Below are 19312 nucleotides of genomic sequence, written 5' to 3'. Positions count from 1 at the left end.
ACAGGGTTAATAAATATATATTGCCCTTGCATTTATAATGAGGATTATAACAAAAATAAAGCCTTCGTTGTGAATAACAAAGAAAACCTTGTCAATTGATAAATAAATTGGGATATCCTGTTCAAAATACAAAATACAAATACGAATGGCAATAATTAAAGGCATAAATATGACAATCTATTTACTCCTTCTGTCATTGTTGCTGTTATTTAAAATTATCATCAGTATTATTATTACTAGTATATTTCTATTCTTGCAACTATGACACTAGTTATAAGAAAATAATTATGAATAATAAATATGAAAGCTTTGGTCCAATAGTAGCAATCATACAGGGCACATGTATGCATGCACGGATGATGATGATGATGATGATGATGATGACAATAATAATTTGTATACATCTTTGTAAAACCAGTCATGCAGATATTTGCTGAGACTATTCATGCCTGCAATATTCTGTATTCATGGAGCAAAAATGTCTGAAGTTGAAATAAACATATAATAATAATAATAATAATAATAATAATAATAATAATAATAATAATAATGATGAGATGAGCTGCCCATAGGTGGAGAATAGAGAAAAGAAAGATGAGGAGAAGACGGTGAAGTAGTCGGTCTGTTGCGTTGGGAATAGCATGTCGTATCCAGATGTTTAATAAACTGCATAATAATAATCATAACAACAACAACAGCAACAACAACAACAACAAAAAAAAATAATTACTATTATTAAGCACTTGGCAGAGAAACTATTCTAAAAGAACAGCGAACCCTTAAGTACTTTGTCATCACATGCCTTAGAACACTTCTGTCTTTCAAAATTGTATGAGCAGTTCACACAAGCGTTAGGTGATCTAGAGCACCTTTCCATAAGATTGGCCTAGACAGAATAGACAACTGTTGTGTTAATGTTATGTAGCGGCCATACACTACTTTTTTAGCTTGCTAGTTTTTTCCTGGGGACATTATATATAGAGACTTATTAGAACAATTAGAACAAAATTAGAACAACAGAAGCTCTTATTCTGCGACCTATGTACATATCTATTATGCGCCATCTTAAATCTTCACTGTAAACCATGTTTGTTCAAAGATTGCAACAAATAGTAAACTGATTTTGATAATCATACTTTTTATTCACTCAGTAAACAAACATAGGAGGCTGACAATCTTCTAATTTTCACCTCACTGAACAAAGCAAATCCATGTCTATTGTGTTTCTTTGTGTTCATTTAAGCACTGCCTGTCAAAAACGTTTGATGGAAATACAAAAGGTATATATATGAGTATATATATTGAAAACGCAGAATTTTTCTGAACGGGTGTATACATATACATATATATATAAGAAATCTGTGAATCAATTTTCCGTAAAATAGTGCTCAATACATCGATAGAAGTAGAGCAGAATATTTGTTTGAGAAGAAAAAGTCAAGACAACATTTTCCCCGACAAGCCTGTTTCGTGAATTGCTTCACTCTTCAGGGGATTTAATGATAAGAATATTCGTTACTATCATTTATATAAAAAAGTATACATAATTAATTAGTGGATGTAGTTTAGCTGTTGCGTAGTAATGCTTTGTTTCTGTGGCGGCATGAAGATACAAGTTCGTTTTGCTTATTTAATGATGAGAGTTCCGGTCGATAGATTATTAGAAACTTTTCTTTAAGACAAAGGTTACATCTTTTGCTGGAGCTGTTGTAGGCGGAGCTTGAAGATAGGCGCGTCCTTTTTCTATATAAATGATAGTAACGAATATTCTTATCATTAAATCCCCTGAAGAGTGAAGCAATTCACGAAACAGGCTTGTCGGGAAAAATGTTGTCTTGACTTTTTCTTCTCAAACAAATACATATACATATATATATATATATATATATATATATATAGTATTATTAAGGTTTAAATATTATTCTAAATATTATTGTAATAAAAGTTTTTCCTTGAACCTCGAAATGGCTAATAAAGTTTCAAACATCATTATTATTATTACTATTATTATTATTATTATTATTATAGGTATAAGCATGCATATATGTGCCCTGTAGGATTGCTACAATTTACATTCCGCACTTCAGATCATATATGATTATAATAATAATTATTAGTATTATTATATATATGACTTGAGGTGCAGAATGTCCTCACAAAAACAAGAAACAGTCACCCGTATAATGAGTGCATGCTCAGAACTAGCACAGTCTCTATAAGTCATAACATGACAAAATGCTGAGACCTTACTACTAACCACCAATCTCTTACCCAGAGCCTGCATTTCTTCTGGCCTGAGGCGAGGAATGAGGGCTCTGGCATAATCCATTTTTTGAGACCAGGATTTCTTGGACTTCCGGTATAAGAGCGCTTACGTTAAAAGACTTGCCAAAAAAAAAAAAAAAATTCCCGATTTCTAATTCTTATTTTGAACGTAAGTAAATACAGAAATCTGTTTGAAAGCAGGTTTGAAAGCATGATTTTCATTGATTATGTTTCACTTCCGGAAAACTGCGCATGCACCAAAAATGGATAATGACAGAGCCCTCGTTCTTTGCCACAGGCCGAAAGGAACGCAGGCTCTGGGTACGAGATTGACTAACCATTTAGTCTATTCTCAGTATATGGTTTTAAAGAACACAGTTATCAAGTCCAGCCGTGGTATCAACATAGATCACCCATTCTAATCATAGAGAATATGCAACCAAAGATCATATGGGACATTCCATTCCATCTAAAAAAGCACCAGAGAATGGTACAACCAAAATTGACATGGTTGTCAAAGATAAGAGTAGAAGAAGTGAGCAGCAGTAAGGGGGACTCGCGATCGATGCCAAAGATTTAGGGGTTTAACCCGCGGAATTGCGAAGATGGGTACAGCAGATTTACGGGTATTTTACCAAGACCTAAAGTTATTTTGGTATCGCAAACGGAGGTTAAAATATTCCTTAGATATACATGGCCACCATCAACGACATTCAAAACAAGACTGTGCGCAAGCTCGGAAATCAGGTGATGGATAACTCAGACGCTGACTTTGTCTTCGCTACATTTATGGAGGGAAAGACAGACAAAACCATGAATTACAAAATGGCTGAAAAGATAATCAACAGAATGCCAGCCGGCGATTACCGTTTGGAGTTGACATTCGTAAGGTACTTAGACGGCGAATGGATAATAGAAAAGGGTCGTAATCCTATCAGAGCGTCTGGTAAGCAGAACCTGTTCGTTTTAAACAAGCACACACGACCGGGAGCACTTGAGGGAATAGACATGCTCTTCTACGAGGTCGCTTACCCGGTTACCGTGGTCATCTACGGTGCATACGAAACTAAGAAGCCGGACGTTAAGAAGCTTAAACCAATGCGACATCCTGGTAACTGCGTTGGGAAGCTGGTTAGGGAGTTCTTCGAGGATTCCTCTCGGGGTGGTAAGCTTACGCCAAAGAGAAGAGAAGCCATCAGGAAATGGGAGCATTCTACTCGTAAGACTGGAGGAACCATCGAAAACATCAAAAAGTTAGAAACCGCGTTAGAAAGGCGCATACATGTGAAAGGCATAACCGACGGTTTTATTTACCCAGGAACGAAGAAGTATGGAGGCAGAGGTGCTCCTATCGTAATTTACCAACACAACGCACACGCATGGAGGGAGTTAAGGTTCCCAAGGAAGATGGAGACAAAGGTCTATAAGGAGTCGCCATTAACAGGATTAGTTTATGAGAATTCTATTTGGTTAATGGACGCGGAGGGGTGTCAGTTCATGACTCAAGATGGTACTTTATACCGACCAGAAGTGGAACATCAACGCATTAAAAGTGCATGTGAGACTTTAGGGGAAGACTTTTCAGACGAAGTGCTCAGCTCCCGCAGCTTGGACTTCTTAGCTGCCAAAAAGAGAAATGGCTGGAAACCTACCCCAAAGGAGTTCAAAGATATCTCCAAAGCCTGTGTAGAACACGGTCACGGTGGTCTTTGGAATATGGAGTACAACGAAGACCAATACGTCTCCTTAGATATGAAACACTGTTACCCCGCCAGTTTCAAAGGCCTTGGGGATTGTAAGGAGTATTATGACCGTTACGGACATCCAGACTCCCAATTCTTTCGCGTTGCGTTAGACGGCCACTACGACGCCCCAGCAACAGGATTCGTCAGACTGACCACCTGGGAGTTAGCAAAAGACTTACATCCCATAATTTACGCGTGGTACGGGAAGCATCTACAAGAGAAAGAATGGATACCAGTGCCATTGTTAAAGTTCTTTGAAGAGCGTAAACTCCTGAAATACACAGCGCATGAAGCCATACTTTGCCATAGCGCCTACACGAAGTGGCTCCCAGAGCACAACCCAACCGCCCGAATTGTCATAGGCAAATTTACCCAGGGCGCAAAAGAAGGAGAAAAACACATGCAACGGCGCCTAATAACAGACGTCGGTGAGTTAAACGTCCTCATCAAACGCGCGCATGACCAAGGAACGATGGTATCCGTAGAGAAATGGGACTACTTCATAGAAGGCCAAAAAGAACAGAAATGGAATGCGCTGTGTTATTACCAAGACCACAGACCGCAGTATTACCATCTGCGTGCCAGTATGTTAGCCTATGCGCACATTAACCTACTTGCGATGCTGCTACGGTTTGACAAAGAGGACATCCCACGCGTAGCCACGGATTCCTTGTATGTAAAGCCAGAAGTGTTAGAGAAGATGCAGGAGTTCTACACTGCCGACGAACTCGCAGAAAGTGGTCAATGGCGCGTCAAAGATGAGGAGATAAAAGCATGGAGAGGCCGTGTAGAATATCACGGAGAACATCTTTACGGTAGCGTGGAACCAACCGGGGAGCCTCTACCGTCGGTTGCGGACCCAATCTCTTACCAACGCTTCTCTTACCTTTACGGAACGGGAGGCAGTGGTAAAACTACCAGGGTTTTGGAACTCTTTCCAAAGATAAGGGTGTTAACGCCAACGCACCGTCTGGAAAAAGAATTAACGGAGATGGGTTACGACGCGCAGACCTACCACAGCTTCTTCCGCTGGAATGGTCAAAAGTGGGTACCAGAAGCCATCCACGACATACCCCCGGTGATACTTTGGGATGAGATTTGCACCGTTCATTTAGAAATCCTGCAGGAATTTGTAGAATTCCTCCGCGGAAAGTGTCAAGTGATATTCGCCGGAGATCCTTGCCAGCCTCCTCCAATAACCGGAGAGATGCCCCATAAATGGTTAAAAGAAATGGTAGACCACTCCGAAGAAATTAACACCGACTACCGCAGTAAGGATCAAATAAGAAACCTGAAAGCAGAACTTCGGGGCCTTAGTGACGCGGAACAAAACAAGACACTACGCAAGAGGGTACGAGCGAAGAAATACGAGGACTTCCTTCACACATGGCATCCAAAGGATTTGGTGCTAAGCAGCAAACGCGCATCACAGTCTCGCATACAGAAAGACTTGCTAAATATACACCGAGAGCGCTTCCCTACACATCCCGTACCTGTTTCTTACAAACCCCACGATACCCGAATGCAAAAAAGAGATGTCTGGGTACCTGGTACCGACATCCAACTACAAAATGCTGTAACACATGATAAAGCCTGGGTACCCATAGAAAAGGTGGAAAAAATTACCTCCCACCCAGATTGGCGCTTAGGTTACTGCATGACAGTCCACAGCGCGCAGGGGCTTACCATAAAAGAAACCTTATGGTCATAGACCAGCGGCTGTGTTGGAGCAACCTTATCTACACCGCCGTAAGCCGTGTGGAGTATGCCAAACAGTTAAAAAGAGCCTGGGGTCCGCAACTGCGCTACGATAAGACGCCAGAGGACGTAGCAAAGGAGAACATTGCTAAGAAACTCCTTCGCTACAAGCGGCACGACGAAGAAAAGAGCAAAGATCCCCGCTATGCGGGGGTCAAATTCGACCTATGCGTGGACGACGTCTATAAAAAAGGGGCACGGTGTGCCAAATGCAACATACCTCTACTATGGAGGTTTGACCCAAATGACGATCAGCAGTTCTCCGTGGATCGCATAAATAATAAACGCGGGCATTGCAGAGGCAACGTAAGGCTGACATGCCTAGAGTGTAATCGGGCGCGTGGAGCAGCACTACTTTGAGTCTTTGGGGACTATGAGCAGCTCTTCCATAACAAATCCACGACTTGGGCCATTTAGGTAATACAACACGGGATGCCCTTCCTTGGTGACGGACTTCGAAATCTCATACGTTTCCAGGGACCAGTTAGGATCCGTGGCTCTCTTACTGCCACCTTCGAGTTCCCCCGGCTGATAGAGGTATGGGACCACTATGTCGCGGGGTAGCTTTTTTTCCTTCAGTCCGACCGCCCTCGAACTTCTGACGTAGGACTTGTGCTCCACGTGTTTCTTCTTCATAGCATCCCTGGGTTTCATTCCCGTAGCCCTGGCCGCCTCGTTGTTCAAAGCCGCGACGACCTGGGGGAGCCTCTGAGTCCATTCCCTGTTGCGTTTGGATGGATCTTCCAGCTCTTTCCAATACTGGTACCCAAAGAGACGCTCGGCCAGGGTCTTATTGAATCTTTCGACGATGCTCTGACCCCTGTGGTACTCTGCTTCGGCTCTCCTAATCTTGGTGTCGTGGTCTTTCAGGGTCTTAGTAACCACGCCCATGAACTCCGTCCCCGCATCCACTTGCAGCAGCTTGGGCCATTTCAAGACGCGCTTATAAATCCTACCTAGGGCTTCTGCGACTTCCCCAGAATCCTTGCTGGTTATGGGTTCGGCGTCCTTATATCTGCTTGCGATATCAACTACGGTCAAAGCGTATCTATAGGTCTTTCTTCTCACCTTGTCGTGCGGTAAGAAAAGCAAATCCGCCTGATGAACTTCATTGGGGACATTTACGGTAAAGCTGGGCCTGGGAATGTACTTAGGCACGGGAAGATAAACCTGCCAGAGGGTTTGTTTTCTTAGCCAGTTCTTAGCCGTTTCGTCTGATACCCTTGCCGCGGTCGCGAGTTTCTTGATGGCCGACGCTCCTTTCCAATAGCCTTCAGGCCCATAGTAAATCTTTTGAGTTTGTCCTCTACGCGGCCCATTATATAAATTCGATTCAAGCGAAGGATAGGACAAGATTGATCTTACGTCCGTTAAAATCCACCGTCTTTCCGTCCACTTTGATGGTGATGTTTATGCTTTCTACCAAATTAGACAAGTCATAGCTTAAAGAAATGGGAGTGTATTCTTCTGAGTCAAATGGATTACCTTTAGGCAGGAACTTAGACATAAGAGAAGACTTTTCTCCATTGTTGTAACTATGGACTAAATCGCAATAGACTTCGTAAGAGGATGCGACTTTCCATTTCACGGGTATGGCTGTGTCGGTAATTGTTTTGCCCGAGGCACATAATAAAGATCCCAATGGGTCAGACTTTCCAAAAGTTACTGAATAGTTTGGCATATTATGTTTGAAGGTCATTTCGTGCGGCAATCCCGTGGTGAGCGTATAACCGTGTTTTGCTAATTCCTTAGCAAGGGTGATTGGTGTGTAATGTCCATCGGGCAGCAATACGCCTTGATAATTGCCGCCGCCTTTATGCTCAGTGACCAAGGCATTGACTAAATTATACCAAGAATTGTACAAAGAACAACTAACCAGCCGAACCTTATGGGCTTTGATGGGGGGATTCAGATAAGTGGTAAAGTTATTTTTATCGCTTTCCAAAAAGACGATCATATATTACAGGGGACAAGACCCCTTCTAGTGATCTGAGCGCAGCTCAGAGCAGATACGCCAAAGCTACGCCTCCCGCCAGCCCTGCGACTCCTACGAAGACCAACTCGCTATCTTTTTGTTTCTTAGAAGGCTGGTAGTAATTCTTAAACTGAGGCCTTTTTAACCCCGTTAATGCCGCGGGGTGTGCTTGCGCATAAAGTTTAAAGGCGTAGTCTGTATTTTCGAAGTTCTTATCCGCCTGCATTTTGTCTTGGTAATTCTTGTCCAACCAATCCCTGTAAGCTTGTCTTTTTTCATTCCAAGCTGCCACGTCTCGCTGATATTTCTCCAGCGCTAAATCATGCCTTTTCCTTTCGGCGGCCAAATCTCCGCTTTTGTCGCCTCTGACTAATCTATCCAAATACTGACCACCATAATTAGCTCCAGTGAATGCTAAAGCTGCAATAACTCCACCTGCGACCACGCTAGCCATTATATAGTAGAAAATCACAGGGATTTTCACGAGTTATGTCGTTGGCAGGTACTTTTCTTTCCGTAGGTAATCCTTTACCATGATAGCCCCGCCTACGGCAGCGGTCATCTTAGCAAAATTAGCGAAGCTCTTGCTTGGGTCTTCAGTAAAGTCTTCTTTGAGCACTTTCTTACCTACCCAACCAATACCCGCAACGATGGAAGTAATGATAGCTGCTTCTTCAACAGTTTTCAATAACGCGGTTGACATTATATTACAAAGCGAGAAGGTTATTACTCCATTTCAGGGATCTTACTTTTTCTAACGGGCGGCTCCGTAGGCGTGTAATGCGCTGGCTCCAACTTTACTTTTGGCTTTGCTGCCCGCCATTGTAAGTAAAGGCTACCTGCTGCTATGATGACTCCCAACGCGCCAATGACGTAGCCCGGATTAATAAAGGATTCCTCTTCTTTTTCCTCCACCTTTTCTTCTTTTTTGGCTTTGTTCTTTTTATTCATCTCCGCGAGCTTCTTACCGGCAGCAACTCTGCCTGGAGATTTAACCTTGGTAATCGTTTGCTCCTCTTGGGGCTGCTCTACCTTCGACTCTGGTTCACTCATTTATATCTAAGGACTTGAAGGACTTGATAAGTACTTGACTAAGTACTTAAGGACGACTTGGAAATAACCTGGGCGCGACCTGACCAAGTACTTAAGGACGACTTGACTAAGTACTTGAGGCGACTTGATCAGGTACCTCAGCAAGTGCCGCCTGGAAGACCTTTTCGACTTCTCTGTCCTTCTTGAAGTCCTTCCAAGACACCAGTACCTCCTTCAAGTCGACGTGCTGAGCTACGTGAAGTGCCGCAGAGGCGACTGCCATTAACTTACCGCACTTCAAAGACAACCACCCGCAGGTTATCTTAAGTTCTTGAGCGATAACATAGTCCTCGCTAATGTCCTTCCGCAGTTGCTCCACGTCGTCTATGGGCAGCGCAAGTCCAAGCAATTTAGTCGCAAGTCGGATAGCGGAGTCTGCTACGGCGTCCGTGGTCTTACTTGCAAGGGCGGCCTCGTATCTCTTATGGAACTTCTTGACTTCCTCTTCTGACAACTTATTAACTTGCTCATGGGTAAGTTCCTTACCTATCATTTCTTTACACTTCCCCGAAGACACAAGGATGTTAAGTTGTTCCTTAAGGTTACTTTCGTCTAACTGTGTGGGGACTTCATCTAAGAGCTGCTCAATGTCTATATATATTAAAGATCTGCGATCTTTATGGAATACGGAAACCTCAAAGAGAAGATCATCTTGGAATGTTGGTGCGTTTTTAAGTGGCGCATGTATTCATGCAACTGTTCCTTGCTTATCTCACCCCCATAGTCGCTTAAGATGGTTTCCAGGTCAGACTTACTTGGAGTATAAAATACTACGAGAGAGCCTATGTTTTCCCTGAAGGGCTTAGAGACGCTGGTAAGCTGCTGGGAAAGCAACCAAACGCTGATATTGTCATGTCTGCCGCTAAAGGCGAGCTTCACTAATTCGGAGGTGCGTCTTTTTACGTCGTCCCCGCAGGCGATGTCATCCAGTATGAGGAGTGTCTGTGTATCTTTAGGGAATTGTTTGTGCCAGAACTTCAAATGGCTGGATAACTCATTGGGGTCTAAGATATCTACGAAGAAGTCGTCATCTTTCACTCCTATGCCCGTCCAGGTGCGGTTATTCACGTAGGTGGGGCATAATAGCACAATATAGTCGAAGCGGTATCTAAAGGGTCCTAATAGCTGCTCTACCACGAACTGGGTCTTTCCGCAGCCGGTGGGTCCTACTATCAGAGCATTGCAGGGAATATGGTTCGGATCCATTATATATACGATGGACCCAGTGGACGCAGTAAGAAGGATTGCCACCGACGCAAAAGATAAAAGAGACACCATAGAAATGCAAAGGGAGGAGATCGATCGGCTGAAAGAGCGCGTGCAGGAATTGTACGATGAAATGTGCGGTCTGAAGCGCGCAGAAAGGTTTGGTGCGCTTTTGACGATGGCGGGCTGGGCAAAAGAAAGCGTGCAGGACTTTATTAAGTATCCCTTATAAGGGTTAATAAATTCTTATTATATAATGAAGTGTAAGGATTGCGACAGGGAGTTCAGTAGCAAACAGGCTTTGCAATATCACCAAAAAAAAGAAGGTATGTTTTAAAGAGGTGGATAACGTTACCACCTGCGGCACTTGCAGCCGGCAGTTTAGCAGTAAACAGGCGCTGCGATATCACGTGGAAGGAAGGGTGTGTTTGAAGTCTAAGGAAAGACGTTGTGCTGATTGCAATCGGCTCTTTAGCACGCCCCAAATGTTGCAATACCACCAAGAAAATAGGGTGTGTTTAAAGGATGTGTGTGCGCGCTGCGGGGAGCTCTTAACCGACGCATGGCATCAACATAGATGTCGTGGTAATTATGATTTGGATGTCGTATGCGAGGAGCATGGTGATATCGCTGCGAGATGTTGCCCAGCGGAAACCATAAGGAAGTTAACTCTTCGTAAGAAAGAAATAGACCAACGCTTTACGGAGTTCGACCGCGCCGAAGGTACGCGCTGGGAGAACGCAGAGTATTGGAGTGCGCCCTGTGATGCGTGTGGCGGCTTAAGGAAAGGAGATGATCATATCTGGCAGTGTTTGTGCCCGCAGCATCGTCCCCGCGGTTTTAAGGAGTACTTGGATCGTTTTGATGATTGGCATGCTCAAAACATGGAGGTAAGGAAAGCCCGTAAGGATTAGTAAAGCAGGGTTTGCGCAAAGAGTCTCAAAACGCACTCTTATATTTATTAATATTCTTCGATTGTTTATTAAGAAGAAAAGAAGAAACATTAATAAATATAAGAACCCCTTTTGTAGAAGGTATGCAGAACTCAATAAGAAAAGGAGAAACATTAATAAATATAAGGACCCCTCTTAAAGGTATATGCTAGCCTACGCAGCCGCCTTCTTTGGAGGATTCCTAATCGCCCTTTCAATATATGGACTGTATTACTTGCGAACTACCTGCCGACTGCATACCGATACCCAAACCGCGTAAAAAATACACCTGCCTTCATTGCGACAGGGTATTCTCCGAAGGATCCTTCGTGGGCCATTGGTGCTCCGCGGATCCTAAAGCGCAGCGGACGCTTAACTACAAAGAGGAGATGGAGTGACTCTTCTTTCAATGTCAAACTTCCATCGGCCATTTACCTTATCATAGCTGCGTAAGTGGGTGAATTCCTCGCCCTGAATTACGTACCGCACGCAATCCGGCGCCCAAAGGGAATATTCCTTGCCTTCTAAGTCTTTGAGGACTAACCGTAAACGGTCGATGTCTTCGAAGACGACGTAATTTTTTATTTCGTATGCTTTACCGCAAATCAGGTCACGCCAGTGTATTTGGTTGACGATCATTATATCTATGAAATATTCTTAAATGCGTTGCCCTTGTCTCCGTAGTCTTGAAGCGTTTGCAGCACCACCGACAGGGAATACGGATGCCTTCCGCGTAGTTGCTAAGGGCACGACAGATGACGTCATAATCGTTGCTAACCATGGTCAGGTAACCATTCGCGTCATACTGCGAAATTATCTTGCGTTGGTCTGCGGAGAGTATGCCATTTCCTTTCGGCGTCTTTAATTCGATGCAAAGCCCTTCATACCTTAAATGCGCGTTCAGTATTAAGAGGTCGGGTTGACCCCTTTGATAACCCTTCTGCCAGCATTTTATGCATTTGCTGTCAGAATCCTGCAATTCCCCTAAGCCGGGCGCTATGAGCATCTGTGGGTAGAAGCGGCGTATGTAGTCCACGACTTTCTTATGCAGGTCAAACTCATTTTCCATTTTGAAGACTAACTTGTTAGGACTATCGAACCGCCTTTCTATTTCATACTTACCTGTCTTTCTCAATGCGGGAAGAACGTCCTCGAGGACCCAATCCTGGAATGTCTCTGCCGTTGGCATCTTAGAGCTAAATATTAGTTGATACAACCCAGATTCGGTTACGTACAGGGAATTAGGCTGTGAATACGAGGGGAGGCGATTCACCTCCACTCTAAGTTCGCTAAGCTTTACCTTATACTTTTCACGAACATGCACCTTAATTGCATCTTTTGGGCGTTCGTAACCCAACGCAGCCGCCACTTCCTTTGCTTTGAAGTATAGTTTATCGCCTTGCACTATGCATTGCAGTTTGGTTTCGTTGTTTTCGAATACGCGAAGCATTATATACCAACGATATTTTTTTATCAAAAGGATGAGCGAGTGGATCAATAGGCAACGCTCTTTAGCTGATTCATTTCTACGCTCAGTTGCGCGTCAGACACGACGAAGACGTAGCAGTTTATTTTGTCGCCGTCGCCGGCACTGGCGTTTTTGGTGCGTTTGATCTCCAATGTTATGCCATCCTGCGTATTTACTACACGTAAACCCTGGCCATGTAGGTCTTCGTCGTTAATGGTGCGCATGTCAATCCACAGCGCATACTTATCCTTAAAGAATTCCTCGGGGCTAATTTGGTCGCCAAACTTGCGCATTGCCTCCCTGTACACGTCTGCGGGCTTTATTCCCTGCGAGTAGACCTTGTTTGGAACGCCGTTTATGTTGACCCCCACGTTAGTAATGTTGGGGTTGTGAAAGGCTTCGGAGTTGCGCTTGCCGGCTTCGTAGGGTTTGGCAAACACCAGCATTAGCCCCGTAAGACTTCTTCGGGGGAGGTTAATACTTTGGTTAATAACCTCATCCGTCTTATCCAGGAAGCTGAAGGTCTTATACATCACTACGTGGTCGTAAAGGAATGCCTTTCCGGCGCTATATTCCATACCGGCGCTACGGGCCAGCTCTTCGCTGTATACCGTTTCGTACTGCAGCTCTAAGTTGGTAATAGAATAAGGATCAACAGCCCCGCTAATTGCGCTGCCCATTCCTCCTATGACGTTCGTAGTGTCCGCCAAGGTTACTTCAAACTGTAACTCGGATAACTGCCTGGGGTAGTACACACCATGACTCGTAATTACTTCGAAATCCAAAGGGATAACGTACTTGCTACCATAGGCGGTCTTTACCCTTGTTGCGTCTGCTACTGCGGTTGCTCCACTGGAGTCCGTAGGCGCGGGGTTAGTATCGCTGCGAAGCTTACGAAGAATAACGCTTCCAATTCCCTGCTCTATCTTTTGTGCACGGTCAAAGGCTGTTAGCCACAGATCCTTATACGTGGTGTACAAATCGTACCTATTCAAATCCAAGAGGGATTCCCCTGCGAACTTGATTCTCATCTTAGAGACGAGGTTCCTACCCACATTATTGACGGTATAGCGCTTGTCCTTGGTGCTTGGTTGTATTGCTAGGTCAAACCTTAAAGCCAAGGTACCGGGTACTAGGACTAGGTTATCCGTTAGGCGGGGCACGCCTACGTACAGCGTTTCTCCAGGTTTAGCGCTGCTGGGGGTAAAGGTGACCCGGTGAAAGGTGCGTTCTGCTTTCAGTTCGCCAACCTGCTTAGGTAATACGTTGGGATTTAACTTTGAGCTTATCATATATAATGGAAGTAGAAGGAACAGACCCCGACTTCGATCCCACCACTGAGGAAGGTCAGGCTGACATTAACGACGGTGATGAAGAACCGCTGCTTCCCACCCAACAAGTCGACGATTCCCTAAGGGATAGGATTGCAAAGGCCCTAAGACATCCCAAAGCACGCAAGTACACGTTTCCGCGTGAGCACATAGAGCTTCAAAACATAGGCGAGCCGGAAGCAGCCGCGCGGGAAACCGTAGAGTGGGCAAAGCAGGAGCTAGAGCTGCGCTACGACAACTTTGATGCTGACGACGTAAAGCTCACGGAAAAGGGAAACAAAGTCCTCATAAGCGTCCAAGACTTAAGATTTCCCGACAAAGACCGCTGGACAAAACCGCAAAACCTCTTTGATGAGGAGGGCAACGTTAGGGGTGACGTCTTGAGATTAAGAGGCTTTCAGCGTGCTACTAGAAGCCTGTTAGAAAGGCTGCACAACTTAACCGAAAGGACCAACGCGGAAAAACGTGCCGCGGATCTGCAAAGGGAGTTAAAAGAAAAAGATGTAGAATATGCAAAGCAAGGTCAGCTACTTGCCGATGCTGAAAAGAAGTCCGCCCATCAAGATGAAAGAATAAAAGAAATAGGAAATCAGGTGGATCAGGCCCTGCGCGAATTAGACAAAGCACGGGAGGACTTAGGAGAAGCCCAAAGCGCTGGCGTCTCAGTGGAAGCGCTGCGAGAAACGCTGGAAGAAAGGGAGGAGGAATACATGAAGCAAAACCAGCGGCTTGCCGACGCGCATAGGAGGGAAGTCGAATTTAAAAATCAAGAAATAAGGGAGCTGGTAGACCAAAGAACCCAAATTCGACGCGAAAGAAATCAAACTCAAAGGGCTCTTAACCTCGCCCTGCAAGAGTTAGACTTAATTAAAGACGATACCGATAACCTGCAAACCACCATAGCCGGCTCTTTAGTGGAACGGCGACGGTTAATGGCTGAAATTAACACCAAGGAGGAACAAATCCGGCAAAGAGATCAGGCTATCGAAGACCTGGAGGGGCAAATAGAGCGGCAGCAGGAAATAATTGCTGACCAGACTCGCCCCGAAGAGGAAAGGGAGGCTGCCCAAAAGGAAGTAGAAACCCTTCAGGAGAGAGTTGCGGAATTACAGGCGCAAAAGGACAACCTGGAAAAGGAGCTGGGGCTTACCACCAAGGAAAAGGTAAAAAGAGCCCTTTTGAAGTATGGCGTTCCGCTGGCGTTTGCGGTTGCTATTAGCACCGTAGTAGGAGTTATCCTATCCGCGCTTAAGGCTACGGGCGCGGGCGTAAAGAAATTAGGCAATGGGCTGACGGACTTGGGAAAAAAGATGGCAGCCGGCATTCCTGGGCTGCTGGGTTCGGTTGTTTCCTTGGCACTTAGGGCCGGCGGAGAACTGCTAAAGTTTGTGGGGAATAACATTTGGATATTAGTCGTCGCTATCGGCGTGGTATTCCTGAAGAAGATTCGGGGATGATCTTACCTGGGTACGTTACTGGTGGCTTATCGTCGTCGGGTGCACGGGGTGTTCTCGACTGGGGATAAGTAAAGATAGTATTCGCACCGCCTTGATAATGCGGAACTAGCGGTATGGCGGTCATAGTGCTAATGGTCTTATGATTAAAAGTAGAATCGCTTGGCGCAGCTGATTGTGAAATAACAGCGTTTATCTTAACTTCGACATTAACGTTAGATGTTGCGTCAGTATTGATCTGAAGCTTTGCGTATTGACAATTAGCTACCATGTGAAAGGTTATTGGTACTATATCGTCTAGACTATTTGGCGGTTCATATGAAAAATGAGCTGACCGTCTAGTATTTTTCAGTGTTCTGTATGGTAACAATGGATCGTTATTCTCATCTACTACTCTAAATCCAATACCATATTCCTCCCTTACGCTAATACAAATTGTGCACATAATCAATCCCAACCCACCAACCTTCACCCACAATTCCGTGTCAACTCAATTAGCATTACGCAAGTATCTATCTTCCTCCAGAAAATAAAGGAATGAATCCTCCTTAGTATGTGGGTTCATATATACCAGCAAATAAATTTGCTTCTAGAGACTCATTACCGTAAGAGTGCAAATGGTTGCGTGGTTATATTTTTCATCTCTCTGATTTTCTATGCTATTTATGCAAACGCTCCCGGTGTCATCTACGCGCATTTGCAGCTTTACCTTCCCATGGCAATCGGCGACCATATGAAAAGTCCAAACCGATAAATTCTCAGCGCTGTCGGTGTTCGGCTCTACGGAGAAATGCACAGGCTCCCTGTTGTTTGTCTTCACACGCATAGGCTGCAGTACGCCGTTGTCATCACAAAATCTAAAACCAATGTTGGCGTGACTTACTGATCCAAGGCAAATCCTACAAAGGATTAACTTCTTCCCTGAGTAGTTCAAATTCACTGACATGCCCTCAACGTCCACCCAAGACGCCTGGGTGTATTTTTTCTCGCCTGTGTAAGTCGTATAAACACAATCTACTCCAGCTACGTAGGGGTTGTTCATCGCCATATATAATAGCTCAGACCAATGCTTGCAGCTGCTAAGCCGGCCTTTAGTAAGTTATGGTCATATTCCTCAGGTATCGCAGGCAGGGCCTTCTTTGATGGTTTCTTAACTACGGGTAGCTTCGTTTCATGCGACTTTTTTGACTTCTCCACGAAATGGGGAATGTTCCTAAGAGTGTCAGAGTTCACGTCATTCACCCCAAACTTCATATCCTTAGTAGCTTGTCGAAGTTCGTTGTTGTAACCCACGATGGAATCGGCGTTGATGACCAAATTACTTGGCATTAGCCAACAACCGGGCGACAAGGCGTAATCTAGCCGCACTTTAGATTGCTGCACCGCAAGTTGATATCTTTGAACTGACTTAGAAATCTCATTCTCGATAACAGCGCTTTCGAAGAGGACAAGGAATACTTGTTGCGTTTCCTGTGACGCACCACTGGCATCTACGATGGGGCTGCGAGTGCTAACCTGTGCTCCTAGAATGCAGTAAACAAAGGCTTCAATGCTGCGGTTAATCCTTGCTAGGTTTTTCAGTCCAATGCCCTTTGCGGCAAAGAAAGGCGCCCAAGGATATTTCTCTTTGCTTTCTATGAAGTAAATCAAGTCACCTTTTGACGCTTTACCCCCTAAGTCGGAGAATTCCCATCTGCTAGGATACCCCATACCCGGAGTTTCTATGCTGGCGCCAACATACGAAGCATAGGTGTAAGTCTCTCCTAAACCATGGGCGGCACCCTCTTTGTTGCGAAAATCAGGGTTGGTAAGCTTAAACTCATTCCTTAATCGCTCCCATGCGACATTGTCATATTTGTTATCCTTCGGCTTAAAGATAGTGTCACTAGGAAGCGGTGCTCCTAACTCAAACAATATCCTACGAATAGTAAAAGCAACATGAAATCGCAGGAAAGGAATATGGAACATGTCCGCGGCTATACCGCATCCTTTAGTAGCAGCCCAGACAGCAAAGTTTAACTAGACCTTCATCACAAACAAAAAATTGAGTTTTGGTGTACGTCAATCAAAAGAGTTTTTATTGTTTCTAATTGGTTTCTACACCAGGACTGATGTAAATACTCACGTGAATATGTGCAAATGTGCAAAAACTGTTGCCCTTAACTCATGCTTCTTGTCGCTGTGCATTTCTCGCTCTGGATATATTTTCTCAAAAATGTCACAGGATTCCATCTCCGAATCTTGACGCTTGACTGCAAAGCTATCGGTATTGACTATGATTTGAGTTTCTTCAAGATAGGATAAGTCAATACCGATAGCTTTGCAGTTAAGCTTCTGAAATTCAGAGCCGGAATCCTTAGACATGTTTAAGAAACCCTTTTGATTGGCGTCCACCAAAACTCAATTTTTCTTTTGTGATTTAGGTCTCAGTTGGTCGCGTGTGACTTGGAATCGCACTAAGTGATGGGACATACTAGTGATGGATTTTGACATGGCAGCTCTATGAACATGAAGTGGAATATAAGAAAGTGTAGAGGTGTTGTAAAAAATATTGCTTCTATTGATGGGATATAATATGGCATGGCGTTGCATATGAAGTAAAGTGTAACTAGCTAGCATGATTAAAGAAAAGCATAAGTTTTAGTGTTGTGGAAAATGAAAATGACCATAATAGGAAAATAAATACTGAATGGGTGTTGATGTGAGAATGAAATTCGAAGCAGCAGAAATAATAAACGAAGCATCCCGTCGTAAATGAAGTGGTATACGTATATATTAGTAAGCGGTTATTTAGGCGCTGAGCTGAGTGTGGTTGAGGGGTAGTAATAGAGAAAGGTGGCTTACCTTGGTTTGAGAGCAGGCTTGGAATTGTTGAATAATATGCAGGTTGGGTTGAACTAGAAGTGGAAGTAAAAGGTGGAGTAATATTAACGAGGAGTGCAGTAGTAATACAGCAGCAGGCATGGAGAGATTTGCAGACGCATCATAATTAATGAGAGAGTTGGAATCGAGCTCGTTCGGTCGGTCGGTCGCTCGTCGCAAGAAGATGGGAAGAGAAAGATCCGCCGCGAGGTACCTGAAGGCATCATGAAACCTAATGAGGGTTTCAATCGGTATCTACACGAAGAACTGTGTGGATTCGTACTCGTTGGTAACACGGGTAGGGTTTTGTGTGTTTGGTCATCTACAATGGGGGTTTTGTATTACCTGCTGGAGTGCCGAGCCTCGATGCGGGATCTGTGTTTGGGCACCTTCATGAGGAGTTCGTTGGGCCATAGAAGAGGTGGCCGTAAGGCGAGGAGCAAAGTAGAAGGTGGCCAAAGACTTGTTGTCCGTATTGTTTTTGTTAGCAGGAGCCTATGTGTTTGTTGAGTAGTGGGTTTCCTGTGGTGCGCCATTTTGTATGTTGTTGGGTTCCCGGATGCAGTATGGCAGACGCGTTGGCGGCAGCGTGGTGACGTCATAAGTCACGTAGAGAGGGGTTATTAGGAAGCCAATTGAGTGTTGTCGGTGCGTGGAATCAGTGTCTAGACAGATTTAAAGAGGCGAATTTTTAATGGTTTTTTTTTGGTTAGGGAAGGTATTTTGTTTGTTTGTTGGTGAAAACGATAATTTTTCTGGAATTGCCTGTGATTAGACAAATTGTCTTGACTTTTTGGGTGCAATTTTTTGTACTTTCTGTTGAACTTTGAAGGCGCCTTTTTTTTTTGTGTCTTTGTCTTTTTGCTTAAACAGCTTTAGAAAGGCCTAAGACAGAAGATTTTAAAATATTTGAAAAATGCTATAACATGTGAGAAAGAAAAGTTTACTAGGTAATAGTATAATGATAAATGGAAATGTTTAGCAATGTTTGGAAAGACGAATGTGTATTGCTTGGAGGCATAAGTAAATAGATCCCAAACATGGGTTATCTAGCATAGAAAATGTAAATGGACTCTAAAATAAATGGTAAAATAACTTGACTAGAGTGATTTTCAATAGTCAACTTAATACATGGTAGTAGAATTCTTGATTAAAATAGTTATGGAGGAGTGAAGTAAGACCCCTCCCAAAAATAAATAAATACATGATTAAATTCATAAATTT

At 44.0% G+C, this 19312-nt stretch overlaps 1 protein-coding gene across 1 annotated transcript in view; it reads right to left on the bottom strand.

Moving 5' to 3' along the window:
- Positions 1–18788, bottom strand: part of LOC148904351 (uncharacterized) — a 52880-nt gene extending 34092 nt beyond the window's left edge. Inside the window, exons 1-2 of the mRNA XM_089025414.1 lie at positions 18434–18788; positions 18071–18123 (exon numbers count right to left, since the gene is read on the bottom strand). Coding sequence (XP_088881540.1) covers positions 18071–18123; positions 18434–18690 — 310 coding nt within the window. The 5' untranslated portion in view covers positions 18691–18788. The remainder of the gene's footprint in view (positions 1–18070; positions 18124–18433) is intronic.
- Positions 18789–19312: the final 524 nt, after the last annotated feature.

This window comes from Actinia tenebrosa, unplaced genomic scaffold, assembly GCF_029948245.1.
Source record: "Actinia tenebrosa isolate PJP-AT-01 unplaced genomic scaffold, QUT_ActTen_1.0 utg1892__unscaffolded, whole genome shotgun sequence".
Taxonomy (NCBI): Eukaryota; Metazoa; Cnidaria; class Anthozoa; order Actiniaria; family Actiniidae; genus Actinia; species Actinia tenebrosa.
This window is presented reverse-complemented; position numbering and strand designations above follow the sequence as displayed.